Raw genomic sequence first — 21,153 nt, forward strand, 5'->3', positions numbered from 1 at the left:
GGCAGTAGCTGGTAGATTTAAAAAAGTCACAAACGTAGATTTAGTAAAGAGGTTATTTTCGAGTTCCCGTCTAGCCTATTGCAGAAATAAGCAAAGCGAGAGGGCCATATGCTCGAAGGGAATCGCAGACGAAACCGCGTAGCTGAATGTCACCGAAAGCGCGCACGCTTCCTAGGTAATGGAGCCATATCATGCCGTAGCCTCAGCGGTATAGTCGTACGACCCACAAATTCTGAACCACAGACTTAGGTTAGTGTTATGATTCTTATTGGAGCTGTACTATGGTTGGAAAAAACGGAGGACCTCTGGAAAAGATTTGCGACGCCAGGTGAATATTACGCGAAGGTGGTTAGGGACGATGAACATAACACTGTTCTCGCAAAATAAACTTCTATACATATATAGTAACAATTACCACAAGGCCGTGTCCTCCAACCTTTACGTTTTCTAATCTTATGTTTGATACTGCCGTTGTGCATTGTTTCAGACGCCTGGTTACCAGCACGAAAGCCTATGTTGTTACGTCCGGCTCGAAACTTAGACCGGCAGGCATCCGAACATATTACAAGCTTTATTTAAAAACACGCCTGTAAAAAATCGCTTCTTATACGCCTTCATAGGTATGTTCTGTGGGTGAAATCGTCTTTGACTAGGCTCAGAGTCAAAAAAACGTATTATCGTAAACTCGTCTGGTTTAGAGTTTAGGTAATTTATCATCAGTCATATCATTGGTAACAGAATAAAGTTGCCGTTAACTCTACAATGTGGGAAAGTAAATCAATAAAAAAAAAACTGCTACGTCAAGCTGGCCAATTAATAAGAAGATGCTTTTCACAAATATATAAAGTTACTGAGCGTTTTCAATTGGGTGCTACTTGAGATGACTCTTATATTCCGGTCAACTAATATAATATATAAAGTATATTATTGTAAAGCTGCCTATAGTTTTAAGGTTATCTGAGCCAATTTATTATTATGTATATATAATATCTGTTGGAAACAATAGATAATTATCCCCCTTTCAGTCTCACTGAAAGCATAAACGAATCTTTTTTTTTTTTGGTCCTACATATGCTAGAACAAATAGATAACAGTCTCATTCTGTTCGCTATGTTTCTGATGAATGTCAGGTGGCAATCCTTTTCGGCCTTACGCGTACCAAAAAATGATTTACTTTAGCCTTATATTAACCGGAAGAAGCAAACGACATATTATATTCACGAGGAATAAATTGGACAAGCTACATAAAAGTCCTTATCGGAGTTTGGAATTTTGTTAAGCTAATTTTTCTATAATTAACACATCCTCTATACCACAAGCTTAATACAATTTAAAAACGTTTCTTTAATCACCGCTAGTTGTAGACACTAAAACATTTTTGGCTATCCAATCAAAGCAGTCGCGGGTATCTATAGATAAAAATATCGAATCGTGCTTATCCTATAGTATTCCTCCGCCAAGCGCATCTATAACTTGTAATACCATCAGAAAATGCACGCCATCTCGTGGCGGCATTTCGTCGTTGCATCATTATCCAAACGCCTCCCTTCCGACTACTCCGAGACCTGTCAAGCTACAGGCTTTTTCGCCCTTTGTTGATGATACACTTACAGTCTATCATGGCTTACGCCGTACCCAAACTGAGCTATCGTCTACAGATCGGCTCTGCGGAAGCATTCATTTTTCGTCATCTCTTTCTAATCGCGAAACAAATTATTTAGATGAAAAATGGCGGCATAAATTAACAAATTTTTCCGTATCGCAACCGTTGATTGTTCAACAGCTATTCAACCTTACTTTTAAGCAGTAGTTCTAATTGGCAAACGAGACACAACCCTTTGCTTTACAAATGTCCGTAGGTTTCTTAGGTTGGCCGTTAGTTATGTTCCTTTTAACAGGATTCGTTTACGGTTTTGTGAATCAGAAATTTCAGACGCTTCAGAAGGCAGTTCGAAACATCGCAATTTAGCTTAAGGTCATGCATCTTATAAAGGAAACAGAAACGTCTACTACCTATTCGTTGCTTCACTGTTCAGATCATTGAATTTACAAGTGTTTCTAGCCTGCAAAATCTTTTTTGTGGTAAACGATGATTTGTCAGACACTAAAGCAATGTAGGCTTTTCTCAAGACGCCCATTTTCTAGAGAGGTCCTGCTACATTCTTACAAAGCGGTAGAACTTTTTCATTAACAAACCCATTACGCTGAGGGCGTTCTCTCACCTAGATCGTTACACAAAGTAAAATAACGGCGATCTTTTCAAATCAATTCCAACATTAGAATAGTTTATCCAACGTCTTTTGGCCGACAAAAATGAGCAAAGACGATAGCTATAACAACTTTCCTTCCTGTAGGACTTCCTATTCTAACATTGGAAATTTTGTTTCTTTCCCTTATATATGTATTTAGAAATGGTCTTAAAGCACAGCTGCAATATCTTTACTCTTCGTAGGACAGCTCAAAAATCTTAGATCCTATATTTTTTTGTTTCATGAAAACTATAGTCGGAAAGGGCTTTACGTCCGGCACTGCTTCGGAGCGCTAGTCCAGACGATTGGCTCGTTAGAGCACAAAATGTGTTCCACTTAGAATCTAGACAGGTCACTTGTTCCTATATTTGGTTAGCACTCCGCCATCACCGGAGTGACCTTGTTAATGGATTTACCATCCCAAAGGTCACCGTAGATGTTTTTCTTTTGCTGCGATATAATGTGAGAAGCGTGATGTCTGACAGAATACCTTGCCTCGTTCGGTACACGCCTGAGTCGTTCAGAGCCAACCCGTGCTTATGCAGCTAGTAAGCAGACATTAACCCCTTCTGGAAAAATATTAACCGTATGTAGAAAATCTAGCTCTGCACTTTTGCTAATCCTTCTTGAACGCTCCACACAAACGTATAGTTTGACCTAGATCATTCCAACTGCTGGTCTTACTTGTTTCTGATTCACCACGTAGACTGTGTTCTCTCAAGATCGTAGCAATCTGCACCTAAGACACGTGGAAGCCTTAACTCAAATCATAGACGTCGGCCTTTTATTTCAGATAAGGAACTAAATCCTCGCGCCAGAAGGTACATCAGGATATACCATTTATATCTCGCGCTAAAAAAAATTTAAAAACGATGGGGAGAGTTCGACGTCAAAATAATCACAGGTTAAGGTAACTCTAATTGTTCTGGAATGATCCTGCTCGTGGTGTATACTGACTCGTCTCTGTAACTATTTAACATGCAATCCATATTTAGAGAAAAACCTCAAAAGAAAGCTTCGTTTGTATGTTCAAAAGCCTTTTCGCGTGCTATTTGTACGGATCGCTTAGTATGTCATATCTCTCGACTGAGCCTCTAAACGACAAGACTAAGAAGATACGTCGGATTCGGTCTACTCCAAAATTTTATACTCAGGTAGCATATTCAGATTGAAAATAGAAAACATTACGCATAAAAAATATCAGAACATTATTATACACAATAAACGTTTTCCGACAATCACCTCGTTCATGGGCCATCTTTTTCATTGAAGGACTGGGATCGAACGAATAACACTATAGCTTTTCTATTCGATCGCCAGCCTGACCGTTCGTACACAGCTCAAACATTGTCACTTTGGTAGATTAGAAACTGGCTTAGTTGTTTGATATGATATGCAGGTCTATATACATCACCAACTCTCGCATTTACGCAGCTTATGCTAGTTTAAATAAGCTGCTAGCTGAGGTCGCCATTTTCCTCCTTTTCCCTACTCAGAACAGTAACCAGCATTAAAGTCCTATTAGAGAGTTAAAAAAAACCTAGGGACGAGCGTATACTAAAATAATTTGCTATTATACTGTTTTTTGTCAAGTCGCGATCAAAATGAGCCGACTGCACAATAACCGTACTTCTTGAGTGGGCTTTCTTTCAAGAAGCGTGAAAATTAGAAAACCGGCGAAAGACCCGTCACCCCTTTGTGCTACTTCTGCCTCTATTCACCTTACGGGTGCGTCATTACAATAACTTAATCCCCTCTTTTTTTAGCCTTTTTTTAGGCCTTTTGGCTAGCTGCAATAATTTTTACTGGGCAAACAGCTATTTTAGTTAGCGATTGATTTCCGCCATTGTCACAGTGCCTCATGAAGGGGTTACAACACTACGCGCTCAAGTAGCCGTCGGACCGAGTGTATACAATGCCGTATTGCCCTCTGTTTTATTTTGCTCTGTTCTGTTTCTCGCTGACCGAACGTCATAAGAGAAGAATATGCAGATGTGCGCGATTTTCTATAGGAAATGACAGGGAAAATGCTTTCTTCGACAGAAAAGACAAAAGACACGTTGACTAGGTTAAGTCTGATGAGAAGGCCCAATTCATAATAACCTGGCGAATGGAAACGAGTGTGGTTGGTCTTTTCGGAACGTGCTCTCGCCTGCATCAGATCATTCGCATCCAGCCGTATCGTTCATTACTTGATCACCAAGGCAAGTTTGCCAAAGACTGAACAAAGGCAAAGAACGTCCTACTTTAGAATCCATCTTCATCATTGAAGGAGTTTAAATTCGCCAACTAATCGAAAATATTTTATCAACGCGGACATAACCATGCTCACCGACTGCCCGAAAAACTAAAACCCCACTATACATACACCGTTTTTACGTCATTGGCATGTTATACATTCAGACATTGCGTATATTGTAGGGACCACGTTTAACTGTAATACTTTCAATGTAGCTAAGTTGGACTCGTTCATTCACGATAATAGCGACAGAGTGATCAAAATAAGTTTCATAGATGCCCTACGCCTACGGATACTTTCGTTATGATGCTTTTCAGTTACGTTTAAACGCAGAACATTGGCCCGTGTACTAACTTTTTTTTTCATACATGCCATGTCTATCTCTGGGTTAATTTGTGACACACGTACCGAAATAGTAGAGAAATATTAACACCTTAAGAAAGATTATTTCAGGGTAAGAGTTGTTTAGAAGTCTCCTTCCATACGGGATCTGAAAAAGTTGGCCAGATCTGAGTTCAGGATCATTAGCTCAGTAGGTAACAACCGGCCCAGACGATGATGTTTGCCTTTGGATCAGAATCACACCATAGGAAAAGCGTGGGCCTATTTGGTTATGTTATGTCTACGGACAGACACGCGAACGGAAAGGGTTGTTTGCACGGAAGTTATCGACACGCACGTACTACTTTAAAACTGCGACATATATCGACCATTCACCGCTGTACCAATAAGTACATTTCGGTTCAATTCCAAATGAAGCTTTTTACATTATTCTCTGACCGCCGTAGGAACTCGTACCACATTGGTTGAATCCAATGTGCTCCGCACTGGCAGGGCAAAGTGCAATTCTACTCGAGACTGCCTCGTAATACTTAAGCCAGAATTCGGTTATTTGTAGTTTCTCGAAACCAGAAGGAACAATCAGGTCTCCGCATTGCCTATTCGCAGCTTCCGGTAAGCAATATGCGGCTTATTGCAAAACGTATCAGGACAGAGCGCTGTTTGTGACAATGGAGTGCGTCGCTGTCCAGCAGTTTACACGATCATTTTATAGGTATTACGTATTGCTACACAGACATTTGAATAGGTGTCCGATGAAATGTCTTGATATAAACTTTACTCTACATTAATTCTGCCTCTTTGTATGTGTCCCGTAAACTCAGAATCGCGCAAGGTACTTACTCTAGGATCGAAACTGGCAGTTAAAGCGGAAACACGTTTCGTTTCGTGTTAAAGGCCAGCCCGTCAGACGCATCGCTTAAGGGCAGAACCGGACTCTGAGTGTTGGTTAAGCTTATGTGTATACTCCATATTGACCTTCTTCTAGGTTTGGCAATTTGGTTTTCAGATCTGGATGGTGAAACGTGAATCGAACGGCTTTATTGGACCGTCGTCATGGCCAGCCTTCCAACTTCTTGCGAGTTGCGCGCCGTATTATCTAACAAATGTAAACAAACAGTTTACCAATATTTTTAGTCAGGCTATTCCTGGCTAACTCAAAAAGCACGTTGATTCATAACTGATTAAGTACGTACAATTATTTCAATCGTTTGAAACGTTTACGGCGTTTCGGCTTTTAAACTGAGTATTTCTCATAAGTCGTCTCAAACTATATGAATTTTTTATTATTCTTATACCCATAATGACAGTGTTTCAATCATGAAACTAAAGAACCATGTGCATTTTGCTATCGTTTTTCTTTGTTTTCGGTAGAGACGCTGCTCTCAGCACGCAGCTTCGACCGACCCAGTTCCGTACAGCCCAGCTCGTATAGAGCATAGAAGTTGCCCTTAGCTTTCAGAAAGAGAGGTACCAAAAGATAAACCATTTTACTAGGTGCGTAACCCGGCTTTTTTTTTGCATGCTGTAAAAACCAAAGGCCAGGGACGTAAACGTGTCTACGAACGATAGAAGTCCGCCTTCTACGGCCTTACCGCACGCACTTATAGGAGCTCACTTTGAAGTAGAGAAAGTAGAAAGGTAATAGTTTGACCAATGAAAAAAACTCGACTCTCTAGCCCATATCCTTGTCTCCCTGATATGATCCGCCAGCATGTAGGCAAGGATTCGAAATACTTCGATATATAGTTGGAATTTAATAACGACTGGGGATTAATTGGGTCGTGCGCCGAGACATGCGTTTTTGATCGATTTGTTTCGATGATGATAATAAGTCATTTGCTGCTTTCCTACTTATGCCCTCGGGGCAAAAGGCCATCACGACTTTCACAAAATATACTCGTCGAGTTGGTGTCCGCTGATAATGATAATAGTGATAACGGCTTGATGATTATTTCGATCGAATTAACTGCTATGGAGAAAAGGCACGATTGCCTCGTTTACTCGACCCGACTTCTTCGGTCAACTATCATAATTAGTGTACGATACGAAAATTCAAAGGGCAAATAAATTCACTTAGGGCAGACAGAGAAGGACAAAGTCCACTTTCAATACCGTTCAATAATCATCATTTCAATTTCGAAACAAACATTAGCTTTGTTTCAATAGCTTTAGCGCAGATGAAATTTGAAGACAAACCTCGAAGACCCATGAAGACTGCACATTTCTCTATTACAAATGAAACATAAGATCGAGCGATATCAAAGCATGATAATTTCAATCTCTTTTCAAAACGAAGTGTCATCCAATCCCCTCTCGATATGCTTTGTTTGGTACGATAATTGTGATAATGAACTTGCAGTAAAATGGAAACTTCGAATGATGGTGCATGACGTTGTTCTACGGGTAAGTTGAAATAAAAGCACTTCTAAACCATTCGAAAATCTATTGGAAATGATCTCGTTAAAAAAGAAATACAAAATATTCCATCTTCTCATTTGCTTTTCTCCAGATGGGTTAATTCACTGTCTTGTCTGTTTCTAACTTATTTTCCGTAGATTTGGCTAGGCTTTCACACGAAACGCCTATGTCATTGTGTTTGTCAAAGCGCTCCTCAGTTATGCGTCTTAGATCTCGTATGACATTATGTGGCAGGCTCAAGCAGAAAGCCTGTCATGCCATTAAGACACGTTGCAGAGAGGATCAATGGCCATCTTGCGACGGACGAACGATTGCGCCTTTTAAAAATTTAGATTATGTAAGCCCAGTGAAACTACCGACTCCTACAGCCTGAACAAAATTTCGGCTGCACTTTGCCAACAGTCTTTCCTATATAAAATGAATATTTCGTCAACTACTTCTCACCAATAATACCAGGACCTTGTTTCGGAAAATTTCCTGGATACGTCAGTAGCATCTGCAGGTTTTCAATCCGGCCACAGCTAAGTAGCTAACTAGGCTGATCCAACGCATCTGAAAGCTTCGTCCTTTTACGGTTCGTGCGCACACGGCCACGTACAGCCGTCAACGATCCACGTTGCAAGTGCATGAGACAGCTACGAAGCTTAGCGTTAATGGTCTTTGCGTTTTGAAATCTAGAACCGGATAAAAATGAAGCCGTTTCGTCTGGCCTTTTTGCCACCAACAAAAGGCTAAGCGAAGTCACTGTCGCTTGGCCGACCAAATAGTTCCTTCTCTCTGGCATACTGAATGGACGCACGCCGATGAACAATTCGGTAAGTTGTTTACATCGGACTTGGCTCCAATTTGGTATAAGTCAATCAGGCAGCTGTGTGTCCTCCGAAATCTAGTTCGAATCTAGTTGGACCAATGCGGCTAGTATTGTGCGTGGATCATTTTGCCGACGGTTTTAGACGCCGCAAGAACTGACGTTTCAATATTCGGTCACGGTGTAATGCCACTGTGACTTTATTGCTTGTTAAAGCTTTCATAGGGCGTTTCGGTAGCCTAGAAATTCCGTTTATATAAAGAAAGCTGTTTTCGAATTCAATTGTATGACTACTTTCGATTGATTTGGCGGCCTCGGAAATTGGCAGAGCATACAGTTATTGTCAGTTAATTAATTTCGCCATGATTCATATAGATTAAGGTAACTATATCTTCATACATTATGCCATAATATAAGTTGATTTTAGTCGGATTTGCGGTTTTCGGAAACGTTCTCTTTTCTAATAAAGGCGGTTTCTTGATATAATGAATAATAACCGCTGCATTTAGTAGCAGCTAAACGACAACGTCGTCAGGCAATAGACGTTCTACAATACGTTCAACGGTCTCCCAGCATCCTAACATGGGATAACTTTATCCTTGCCTTGTCCTTAATAAGGTCCGACTGCATCCTGGTCAATGTGAGGGTGACGTTCTAAACGTCAACCAAAAAGGATCATATGCTTGATAAAATTTAAAGAACACAATAGTACTGATATATAAGTACATAGTTCAAGTGCCCCAGCGGTCGTCTCCAATTTGATGGGTCGAAACGTTCCCACACTCGTCTACTGGACTACGCTGTGAGACGGCTTCCATTTCTATCGATATTTGTTTTTCCATATTCGCTTTCGTGTACTTAGTTGGGTCGCTTATCGGGTACATCGTTCCCCTGACATCTGCTCAAGTCTGTGTTTTTGGGATAAGATCAATAAAATCACCGTGTAACGAGTTGCCTCTTGGCCTATTGGTAGGATGTTAAAAGATGCCACCACAGGGGACAGCGCAACCAGATGGGGCCTAGAAATGCTGACATAGAAACCGAACAATCTAAAGTACCGCTATTGAAAAATGGGTTATTTACTGGAGGAATTGTTTGCAACGTGTTGATTGTTAATGTAAATCTTAATCAGAACGTTACCGTGAATAATATTTATGGCGCGCCGAAAAAGAGAACTTATTTAGTTCCTCCTGTTTGAAAACGAAGTCGATTTGTTAGATTTACATCAAACATCACCATTAAAAAAAACGCATCCGTTGTCGCTTTTTCGGTAATAACCAGTGACCATCTCGTTTAACTAAACCCCATTTGGGTTTACGTTCGCGAATTTAAACTTTTCTGTTTTTTCCACAGATCGTCTTCCACTGCAAATACATCACAGAGTCATATTATTTCGGTATTTTTTAATGTCCTTCGTAAAAGGTTTGGCGTAGCTGATAAAGCAAATTTCCGTGACCCGAAATACCCATGCTTTCGATGTAATCGAGAACACTTTCTAAGCAACTTCATTTTCTCTAACAACGAGTCTAGGAATCTCAAGTTTGCCACTTCTAGGTACACTAGCGTTTCGTATACAACGTTAATCAGGCGTCGTTTCGTAGACGTATACGTCTCATCCAAAAATCACACAATTCCTCGGAATCTTTCATATAGCAGTCGCGGCAACGAATGCACCACTGTTCCTATTAGTAAGCGTTAATGTCCGGAAAGAAGACTGTTAAAGATCAAACATGAATGAAGCTTTGCCCTTCATTAATGCAAACAGTTGACATACGCGTTTAGCTCTATGTAATAACTTGCCCTTCTGGGCTACATACAGGGCGTTCGGGATAAATTAAAGCTCGACTGAAGCCACTTGTTTGTGAATAGCTATGGATACTTCCTGTCAAGGCCACATAGAAGGTGTCTGGGATACATTAAGACTGAAACGAAGTCGTTTATTTGTGAGCTGCACAAAAATACATGTAGTTATGTATTTACCTGTATTAGTACGAAGAAATGTGCAAACTAAATTTGTAAACCCGATTCCGTGAAGTTTTGTAACTGAACAATAATTTATTGTTCAGTTACTTCCATTAGGATTAGTGTTGTCCGGGCGAATTCACGTGCAAAAACAGCCTTCCATTTTGAAACAACTGAGATATACAAAACGTATACAATGATAATAGATGTACTGCAAAAAGGTCATTGGTTCAAGTGTACCAGCCTTCGATGGCGCAAAATAATGGCGGATTCAAAATAAACATTAACGAGAATTGCTGTGGCGACAAAGGCAAAGACGAATTCCCACTTTTTGAAATATCTTCTATTCAATCGCGAGACATCGAAAAATATTGTCTGAAAACAGCTTGAATAATGTTCTCAGACGGTTGATCAGGACTATAAGAAGTCGAGATTCTATTCTAGTGTACCTATCGGATTTGAATCCGATGGATCCGCTTCCACGAATACACAAAATGGGTTTAGGTTCTGGGAAAGTTTATAATAGATACAATTTTGCAGAGCTGCTACACGCGAAAAATACAACGAAAACTGTCAAACAATAAAAATTACATGTAAAGTAAACGGTGCGCGTGACGGACAAGTGCTGGATGGAAACGCTTGTATCACTCGATTTTCAGAAGTCATCGTTGTGTAAATCGTCTGCGGACAACGCACAAAAGCCTGTAACTACGTAGAAAAGCAACAAACAAACAATATTAACGTGGCAAACAAACAAACCAAATAGTAAAGGCGAAAACACACACACACACACGTTGTACGATGCAAAAACCGCAAAAAAATAAATATGAGAACATTCCGTTAATTACTTGCCACTTTTCAAAGCATAATACTAACACATTCAGAGTGACATTCGTAGGTATTCCATTTTGTGGACTTTTGCACACACCGATGATCAGTGTCGTAAAGGGCACGAAAGCTTTATCTTCTCCGATCACTTTTTCCTGCCATATTTTTGCCGGCTATCTCTATAGACTTTTGAGACTCTCTGATTGCAGGTACAATCCATGAAAGATTGGTCACAGATCTCAAAATAAACTATCTGTCTATTATTATTGTTATTGAAAATACGTGCAGACAAATACGAAAGCCATCATTCTATTTATCTGTCAGGTCATTTTTTCTGTAACAGTCCAGCACTGTGCGTCTATTTGTTGTTATTTCTGTTGAACCTGTTCCAAGAATAAGATGGCCACAACAAAAAGCTTTTCACAGGAAGCAGTAGTGAAATATGAACGATGGATGACTAAAAATAGTATTTGTGTTATAGGATTCTTCATCAGGTTATCTATATACAATCTTAGTTCAGTACAAGTATCCATATGTTGGGTAGATAACAAAATACCTATTTGAATTCACGATGCGAACACGAACATGGGGCAATTATTGAAGTGACCACGACATATAGTACTCGATTCCCACTCTATGGCCCTATCGTATATAGAAAGCAGCTGCAATTATTGCAGTTGACAAATAAAACTAGAAAACGACGGACTGGGTGCAAAAAGGCCCTCAATAAGGCTCTTCAAACGAAGTTGGGCCCCACCCTCATGAGACCTTACGTCGTTACTAAGAGCTCGCAAAAAAGAGAGTAGGATAGCCAGTTTTAAGGGACGACCTAATTCACGAGCTGTTGTTGTTTTTAATAGCAAATTCATGCAAAGATTAAATAACAAATCAGCCTCACTTTTGTTATATATGTGCCGTTTCTATATAATTATATATATCACCATAGATATAGTATTCACACTATGTGTGAATTACAGTTACTCAAGTTACCGACAGTTACTCAAACATTAACTATTCCCATCGAAGTAATGGCCCTATACTCTTCAATCGAACTTTTCCACGCTTTTAATCGTAGTAAACATCACCTTTGCTTAATATCTATCGCATGAAACTTCAGTTTCAATCTTTAACTGCTTCTTGAGCTCTGGGGGGCAGCGAAAAGATAAAGGGCTAGATCTGGGGAATTCGGGAATTGACGCAATAAAGGCATCGAATTTTTGGTCAAAAACGCACTATAAGTAGTGCCCTGTGAGTCGGTGAGATAGAGCTGTGAAGGACCTATGACTTATTTTTCAGAGTTCAGACCTATTTTAGCAGACAGAATTATGTGATCATCTCAAAGATTACTGGTTACATATTCTAGGAAAATGAACTTATTCTCCCAATGTAGATGATGTGGTTAGGTTTGCGTTGACAAAAAATGCTCAGCCGTTAAATATTTATTACAATTACCTATATATTGTCTTTGCTCGCATTACCAACGGCAAGGACTAGAAAGGATTAGGATCTGTTGGTAGCGATGCAAGTCCCCCGACATGTTCTGCAAAGATCATCGAATTATAATAGTTTTAAGTTTCCGTTGGAGGACTTTATTTGCAAATAGTATTTTGTCGCCGCCGCGGTATAATAGTATAGCCGACAGTCTAACTTCGATTATCTATCTGGCTTCGCTCGTGGATGCAGTTCTGCTAACTAGCAACACATTGCCCGTCATAGAAGAAAAGACCGACAATCGGCACCCAAAACTCATGTTTACATTTATATAGCCACTACAGCAAATGGATTTTGTGTGTGTGTGTTTTTTTTAAATGTTTTTTTGACTGTCAAAATATGATATGTGATAGGTGAATTATGAACGCTGGCCTCACCCCTTGTTAAGCATTGCCTAGGGTACTACTCGTATCTGATAGTAGACAGGAAAAGAACTTCACCTGTTCAAATGTGCCCAGCGAAACTTATTACGTCTACAAGCCTTCCAATATAGCATTGGCCACTCGCTTTACCTAACCTTGGCTGGAATATATGGCCGCAAACAAAGTAATGCGTCATTATCGTGGGTAATAACGTTGATCTATATCTCGGCCGGATACTAACATTGTAAAGTACAAGCTTATCTCAATCTTATACCGCGATAGGAAACCAATCAGATATCTGCTATGCTCCCAGTTTACAAAAATAGTGCATCTCCGACCAGAAAACTAACAAAAAAAATCTTACCTCTGAACGTGACAGTTTTTTCGGGCCACTGTTTCAGTTAATGGCAGATCTTATCTTTTCCTGTTTAGTAAAAGAAAGCTGCTTAGCCTGTAATTTTATAAAGATGGTGCTAAAAGCAGTGTACCCTTTAGTACGTATCTATGACTATCTTTAATTAGTTTGTTAAAATGGCTTCTGTCTGACCACCGAAACCGCACGGCCAGTTGCCCCAGTCGCGGTCTGGATGGCCTTATCTACTCTAGATCCAGTACAAATACTGTGAGCGGAACACTTTTTTTATCTGCGAGTTCGTTGAATATTTGCCCACCCTGTGACCCTCGCCTAGTTTTATACGGAATACAAAGCCCAATTGAAGAATATAAATAGCTTGGCGAACGATGCAATGCATAGAATTATGCAATCCGAAGGTTGACACACTATAAACAGTTACGTCTTAAATGGTTCCCGGTAAATAACTGTGTTTTTTTAGCTGTTTGGAGAGTCTGTATTTCATTCGCTATTGATTCTTATAGTTTCTCCACATGAGAATATGGCAATAAAATTTTGAAAAAATTCTAGATGTGTGTCTACCGCAAAATTTCAGCGATTTTACGTTTTTATCTTCAGATTAAGATATCTAACCTTATCTTCTGATACTCGTTGTTGTTGTTGCCCTTTGAATGATTTCTATAGCGGATACTGGACCCGAAGGCCGCTTGCACTTCTATACGTATATTGTACTTTACTAGTCATAGTTGTCGCTTTACTGTCGCTGTTGTTATTATTTGTAACAACAACTCGATATGGAACTACAACAAAGACGACTCCAGCCTTCCTATTTCGCTGTCTGTCATATAGAAAATGATTTCAACATATGCGATTTACTAGAGCTTTCCTTCTTTCTTATACTCAGTGACGACTAAATCTTCAGAGCTAGCTGTCTTGTGTAATATCAGTCGTTGTTGATATGGTCCTAACACCTTTAAGCTAAGAGATTCAACACTCTCTCGACGGCAGTACCGTCAGAGGCTCTGAGGGAGTGAATTAGCGTAAAACACAAATTGCCAGTCACGTCTCAGTAAACAAATAAATAATCTTCTTTGCAATGCCCGCCGTCTGACGGCCACTAATAGCACGATGGTGATTACCGTTGCTTCTTCCCTCGGTAGAAAAGCAAGCTTCAATATGCATTTCTTGCAGGACATGTTTCGCTGCGTTTAACGTCTAGACGAGTGTCGAAATATACTTTGTGCCGATGCTTTGTAAAATATGTATGTATCATGCGAAATGTTTTATCAGACAGGGTCCGGGGCTAACTAGATGACTCTGAACGTTTTCGATTGCTTTTTAACCTTTCGACGTTCAGGTGTATATGAGATTTATGTTTACTGGGAAAGGCCTGACAAGAGCCGTCACGCGTACGAGTTCAGCAGTTGAAGTTTTTATGTGGCAAAAGACAATGAGAGTATCTCAATGAACCGGGCATCACTTCGTGTAACAACAACGCACAAAGTTTCATAGAAAAACGACATGAACCAGAGTTGTCAGCGGCTGAACTGCTTGTCACCTCTGTTGTTTGGGCCTAAACAGGGACTCTGCTTTCGGCTGATTCAATATGTAGATCCACTTCTCTCGTCTAACTACAGACTTCGATACAAACATCGATGATGAATAATATGTGTCCTGCTGTAATAATGGACTGTTGTCGGCAATGCGCTATGCGCATATACATCTCCCAGCGAATTTGTGTAACATATGCAAAATATAATATATGACTCTGCAGCAGCAGCAGCACCACGAGTATTAGCGCCACCTGATGCTCAAGTTGACAAGGCCATTTCAGGCTAACATCGTTCAAGTCCCTATTGGAGTGTCGCGCTATACATCTATGGAAGTATTCTGAGGTAATGAGGAATACTTTCGCACAGCCTCTCCTTCAGATGAATGAACGGACGAGCGGCCAGCATATAATCTCCACCTGAATGAACAAATGAAGTATCATCTTCAGAGATCGCGACTGATGACTTCTTTGCATGGCATGGTGTTAATATATGGCATTAGCTTACCCTGCGCGCGCCCTTGACTAAGATCGGCCAACTGCGAGATGCGGATCTATCTTGGGTCCCGTTCAAAACTCTCGTAAGTTGGAGCTGTCTGTGTCGCTTGCATTTAATTAAAGAGCCTCTAACAAATCTTAGCAAACCGCCGCCGTCTCTGCTTAAACATCAAATATGTCACTGCTGCCGTGTAGCACAAAGGTCAATGATTAAGCAGGACCCAACATGATAGGTGTTTTGGTACATGTGGTATTTTTCTATGTCGAATTCTTCAATCAACGTCATGTTTTTTTTCTGGACGATTATTCTTTTCTAATCTGGATAAGTTTCAAATGCTCCATTTTACCTATTGTTTAAATTTAATAAAACCTGCACTATTCAAGAACGGGCGTTGTTTAGACTTAAACATTGTATTTATAGAGGGAATTCTATGAAACTGATTCAGCCAAACACCGATATTACCCAGTGGACTTAGTCTTAGCGACAGACGCTATTCCCATAAATCGTTGCAAGTACAAACAAGTTAAAGAAAAGAAAACGATGTGTTGCTTCGGAAAGCTCATACGCTCCAAAAAATCAATTACTTCTAGTTAGAAAGGCATAAATGGTCGACTTTGACAAATCGATACTTTCCCCATGTCATCTTTTCACCAGTTAAAAAAAGATCCGCTCCTGTGTTTCAAATCTCGAGCGAGAGTTTTGTGGTTGAGTTCTCGCAAGTAGAAGAAACTTAACGAATGTAATTAACGTACTGGGTTCTGAGCTCAGAAAACTCTAACAAATGAGCTATTACCGCAGCTGGCCAGCCGTCGCACGTATGTTCTGGGTCAGAGGTTCCAATCTCATAAGAATGGTTCTACAGACATTCTGCGTATGTCATAGATCTACCGGAGGGACTAATTATATATATATATATATATAGGGACCCTATATATATATATAGGGACCATTATATATATATGGTGGTTCGTCGTCTACGAATAAATAACGTGCTCTGATATGCATCGTTTCTTCACCGGCGAACCGAGGTTTTACAATTTGCCATGCCACCAGGTTTCTTTGTACAGCAGGGCATCTTTGGCTCAACTTAACCATCTTAAAGCAACGTGTGCCGTAATAAATTTGCTTTTATAGAAGAGTGAGCAGTCAAGCAAACTCTGTATTCTGTTAGCAATGGAAAATCTCTTATGACACGATGCCATTGGCTACAAGACTAAAAAAAAAACTGGAGAACGTTAGCTTTTTATGTCTTGCCTAGATATGAACGGTCATAGTGGTCTGGAGAATATATTGGCATCTGTTGCTATAATTCTGAAAATAAAAAATGTTAATAGAGTAATCTAGTTTTTCCGAATTCGGCAAGACTTTTCAAAAATTGTGTAGCCTGAATCTGATAGATAGGACGAAAATCAGGGCAACAGGGTATATATGATGGTGTTGTGTTGTTGACGGGGTGTCCTCCACTCTTGGATGGTTGAGCCGCTCTTTCCTCGCATATTATATCCCTGACAACGTTGCATTGCCTTACTAGAAATCACGTTCTTTAGAGGCACAAGCAAATTGGACACCACATTTCGGGCCGGACGCATACGTCGAAAAACGTCATGTTTTACATACACTATTTTTTTTTTTTACAATTACAAACATATATGTTTGTAAATGCCTTATTTGGTCCCGTCCAAGTTAAACAGACTTCTAGCACTGATACGATTGGTATATTTAATCGTCCCTGATCTTTGTCTCGCGCTTTGATTGCTGATTACAGAGATAATCCCGCGGGCGTGGTTATCGCTCATAGATATTTATGCTATATTCTGTTTGCTACATAAACGTGGAGTAATTATTTATAGTGCGAATACTAACTTATTTTACACAAGTTTTGTGATACCTAAGTGTACCGATGGCCTAGATCGTATGAACAGAACTTGTCAACCATCTCAGGATATCCAACCCAGGTTGTCAAACACCACACAACAACGACATTATCCAGAATGGTTAGTTCTGAAGAATTAGATTATCAAATATAAATTACTGAATATCACTTTTGCTGCATTATAAGAAACGTATATACAGTTTGGACGACGACAACAACTTCAGTTGCTGTTTATATATAATTATAATTAAATTGGAAAAGAATCCGCATATAATTGACTACCTTTTCCTGTTACCGCAGTTGTTGAAAAAAATGATCGTTCTGCTATTTCACAATGTTTAATATCTCGTTTAATTTTTTTTACATCCTCCCTAAGGTAGATTTGGATTGTATAGCATTCTAATCCTTAACATAAGGATCTAGTAAATGTAGCCGTGCTAATTGTGCCACCTACGTTGAACGAAGATTTATCATTCCAAAAAAATTTTACCGTTTACGTATCCGCGTAGCATTCGCAGGGATATATTTTTTTTTATTCGGACCATGCCTATTGGCAAGATGTACTTTTTTAGGGTATACATTTTCCATTGACAATGCGCTGGACGTCGAGTTCAGTAATTACCTTCTAGATTTTTTAGAATGCTGCAAGTGAAGCTCTTTGATATTCTTAGCCTTCCGGAACAGTTCTATCCATTTAAAACTCATCTTTTATTACTCGTAGGTCGTATAGGTAGATGTGTTTTAAACTCCTCGTTTGTTATTTCCACTAGCATTTTCTTTGTTTAAGGATTGATTTTAGTTCACTTGTTTCCAAGTAATTACATTATGAACGAAAAAAGTTTTTTTTTTTATATAATTATGACTTCTTAATGCTACCTGATTGGAAGTATAAAAGTGACAATTAACATGGCATCCACTGCGCTCCATCGCGTCTTGTTTATTAAATAACTAGGTTGCTATTTCATATAATTTTTAGCATTTGCTAATAAGATGGCCTTAAAAGTTGTCGCGAAAATGGTTTCTCTGTTATTTTATTGAATGTACGAATCAGTGACAGCCTTCACAAAGGCGAAAATCCTCGTGGGATTAATACACCTCTGAATGAAAAAGGGTATTTTTCTGCAAATACCATTTCACTTTAGTAGTATGTGAACTCCTCAAAGCAATTGCTTACTTTTATTTTCAGCCAATTTATTTGGATAGAATGCTGTATCAGGTTTTAAGCATGATATTTCTAGCTTGACTATTGTGGAATACTTTTTCTAGTCAGTATAAACAAGCTGTAGGCCAACTAACAGTAGGGAACCTAAGTACAGTGTATAATAACATATACCCTATAGAGAAAACCACGCTCCTAGGGGGCGTAGGGCTGACTGGACCTGTGTTTGCCTTAGCGGGCCAATAATTGTTAATTCAAGAACACTCTCTTGCGATACGCAGTACTGTCGTTAGTATGAAGGCAGTGTACGATTGGGTAGTAGTATTTTTCCGCAAGTTATTGTTATGGAATATGGTCGCATCTTAATTCTAGAGCGTTTGGTGCTTTTGGGGCCATGATGTTCGACATGGTTTCAAGACCCCTTAAAAGCGCGTCGTTTTCCAAATTCAGTGCGTTTGCATTAATGCTACTGTTAGGGACGAATGTCTTTCGATTGTGAACAAATAAACCACAGTTAAGTAAATGTCTAATTTCATTGTAGAGGTATGGAGTCCATGGCATGACATCGTATCGTGCATTGTTCCGATGGAAAATTGCTGAAATGGGGAAATGTCAAAATCATTTGCAGTTCCTTTACTTAAGTATATAGAATCTCCATGACGTGACGACTGTATGCGAATTATGTACGAAATCCCTCACTATTTTGTATGAATGTGTTAGTGGTGGGGTTTCATAACCGCACCTCATTTGACCGGCATAGGCTTTAGGTGACTGTCAAGTAACGCGCATAGCAAGTCTGTATAGCCTCACTAGCTGGAAAAACAAAATCTCTTTCGGATTTCACGAAAAGCAATGATTTCGCTAATACCGTTGGTGCAGTAGATGTATTTGGATACACTTACGTTGTATGAGATTTGATAGAAGGTTTGACGGTACACAAACCAGTAAAACCACGATATCAATAAAGGCGAGATTGACGATTAAGTAATTAGTCACTGTTCGCATACGCGGAGTTCGAGCCACCACCCAAATCACGCAGGAATTGCCCACAAGACCTACAATGAACACCGATAGATAGCCAATGACCAACAGTACGCTGATATCCACATCATAGCGATAAATTAAATCTAGTCCAGGATCAGTTTTGGACACTGTCAAAGCCCGCGAGTCTTCCGAGCTCACGTTCGTCAGGTCCACCAATGTTAGCGTGCCGTTCATTCTACAACATCGACGAGCTCGCTCGGAGCTGACACTCCATCAACGTGCAACAGTAAACAAATATCTTATCAATGGAATAACAAGTTATCATAACTACTCACGCTTTCCCAGCCACTTAGAATGCAAGGATAGAAACAACGAACAACGTATATAGTGAATTTTTCACACAGTCGAAATGAAATATTGTCTAGTAATGGTGGTCTTTGGTTGGCGTTTCATCGTGCAGGTCACATCTTTCCTTTCAGCTTTGCCTCTCCAGCTAATGGTATGGCCGTCGACCTCCATCTTTTCACACTGCTGTTTCAGTATCCTTTTTTTTTCACAGGAGTCACTGGTCTATATCGAGCATGTACAAAGGATTCACTTGTTTCAGATATATTTAACCACAAAACGTTTGCTTTTGGTCAGCGGAACAGCCAACCTATCAAAAATGTTGTGAAGTGATGGTTCTTTTAGATAGTACTTCGTTGATAGGCAACTTTGTTGCGTATGTCCGTGTCTTCAGGACACATCCCGTTATTTCAGCAACCGGTGATCATGTCCTTCGATTAACTGAGGAAAACTCCACATGGTGCCCACGGTTAGGAAAGGGTCGCACACTGGGAAAGGGCCTAGGGCGGAGCTATTGTAGATCGTTGTCGTAAAGGCGAATTTAACAGGCCTGGAGCGGAGACGAGCCTCATTCGCATGAGTGTCGTTTCGTACCTACTTATATATATATATATATCTATATATATATATATATATATCGGCAATAAAAACGTGGTGTATTTTCATTCAAAAAGGATGCTTATTAGGACAGTTTCCCGATCTGGCAATAAAGTCAAACACCTCTTAGGCCAAAAGAAAACATTTTCAAGATAATACAAAGGTGCTAATAGTCCGGCTTTACTCGAACGTGTAGGATGTCCTTTAAACCGTTCCCATTCTAAGGTACTGTTCTGTATACAATTCAGTAACGGAGTAAAATTCGGAACGGGATAACATCTTGTAGGTGCTTTTTTCGGTTTATCTCTAACTCGTTCGTCCAAGCAAACACAAAGGACAATATACATAGTTGTTCAACCCAAATGTCTCGCTAGCACTTGCCATAATACGACTTGAATTAAACTTAATTAATTAAATGAGCATTGAACGAGAGATCAATATCCTAGCAATTTTTTTAAAAGCCGTTTTGTTGACAAATTCATTGTGAGATGTATTGTACAATCCATGTAAAGGGAAAAAAAAACCCATAATCTCAATTTGTCCCTTAACCCAGAAAGCTTATCTATCAGAGGCTTAGTTTTTAAACTCTCTTTAACATAGTACACATATACTCAACGATCCTTTGCTCGTTTTTAACAGGTACTATGTAGGTAAAATATTTATACATTATTTAACGGCTAAATTCATGTGACATCTCTTGACTTCTCATGACTTCTTTGGCCTCTTACTTAAGCAATCTTATACTTACCTAAGCAAAATAGAGACTTACACTAGATACTAATACCTACATCTTAAACAATTTCTTTTTCATTGCATCTTACCAAGGCGAAATATTTATTTTTAAATTATCATATCTATTTGATGGGTGGATTCAGCACACTTGCTTACAAGTTCGCTTCCTGTCAGTGGCATTCGACAAAGCTGGGGGCTCCATCTACAAACTGGAAAAGGGTCGATATAGGATCGCCTTCTTTGCTTTACAGAACGTATAAAGCCCATCGGCTTTGCTCAAGGAAGTGTTCGTGTGTGTCATTCCGATTATCCTCGACACCACCTGCACTTATGAGAAAATCGTGTATTGCAATCACATTCAGCC

General features: G+C 39.6%; 1 protein-coding gene across 1 annotated transcript in view; it reads right to left on the reverse strand.

Annotated features, from left to right (window-relative positions):
* The window catches only part of LOC111271604 (neuropeptide SIFamide receptor), a 58,024-nt gene extending 38,138 nt beyond the window's left edge, over positions 1-19,886 (reverse strand). Inside the window, exon 1 of the mRNA XM_022852523.2 lies at positions 19,034-19,886. Coding sequence (XP_022708258.1) covers positions 19,034-19,349 — 316 coding nt within the window. The 5' untranslated portion in view covers positions 19,350-19,886. The remainder of the gene's footprint in view (positions 1-19,033) is intronic.
* Between the last annotated feature and the right edge of the window lie 1,267 nt (positions 19,887-21,153).

This window comes from Varroa jacobsoni, unplaced genomic scaffold (genome assembly GCF_002532875.2).
Source record: "Varroa jacobsoni isolate VJ856 unplaced genomic scaffold, vjacob_1.0 scaffold_176, whole genome shotgun sequence".
Classification (NCBI taxonomy): domain Eukaryota; kingdom Metazoa; phylum Arthropoda; class Arachnida; order Mesostigmata; family Varroidae; genus Varroa; species Varroa jacobsoni.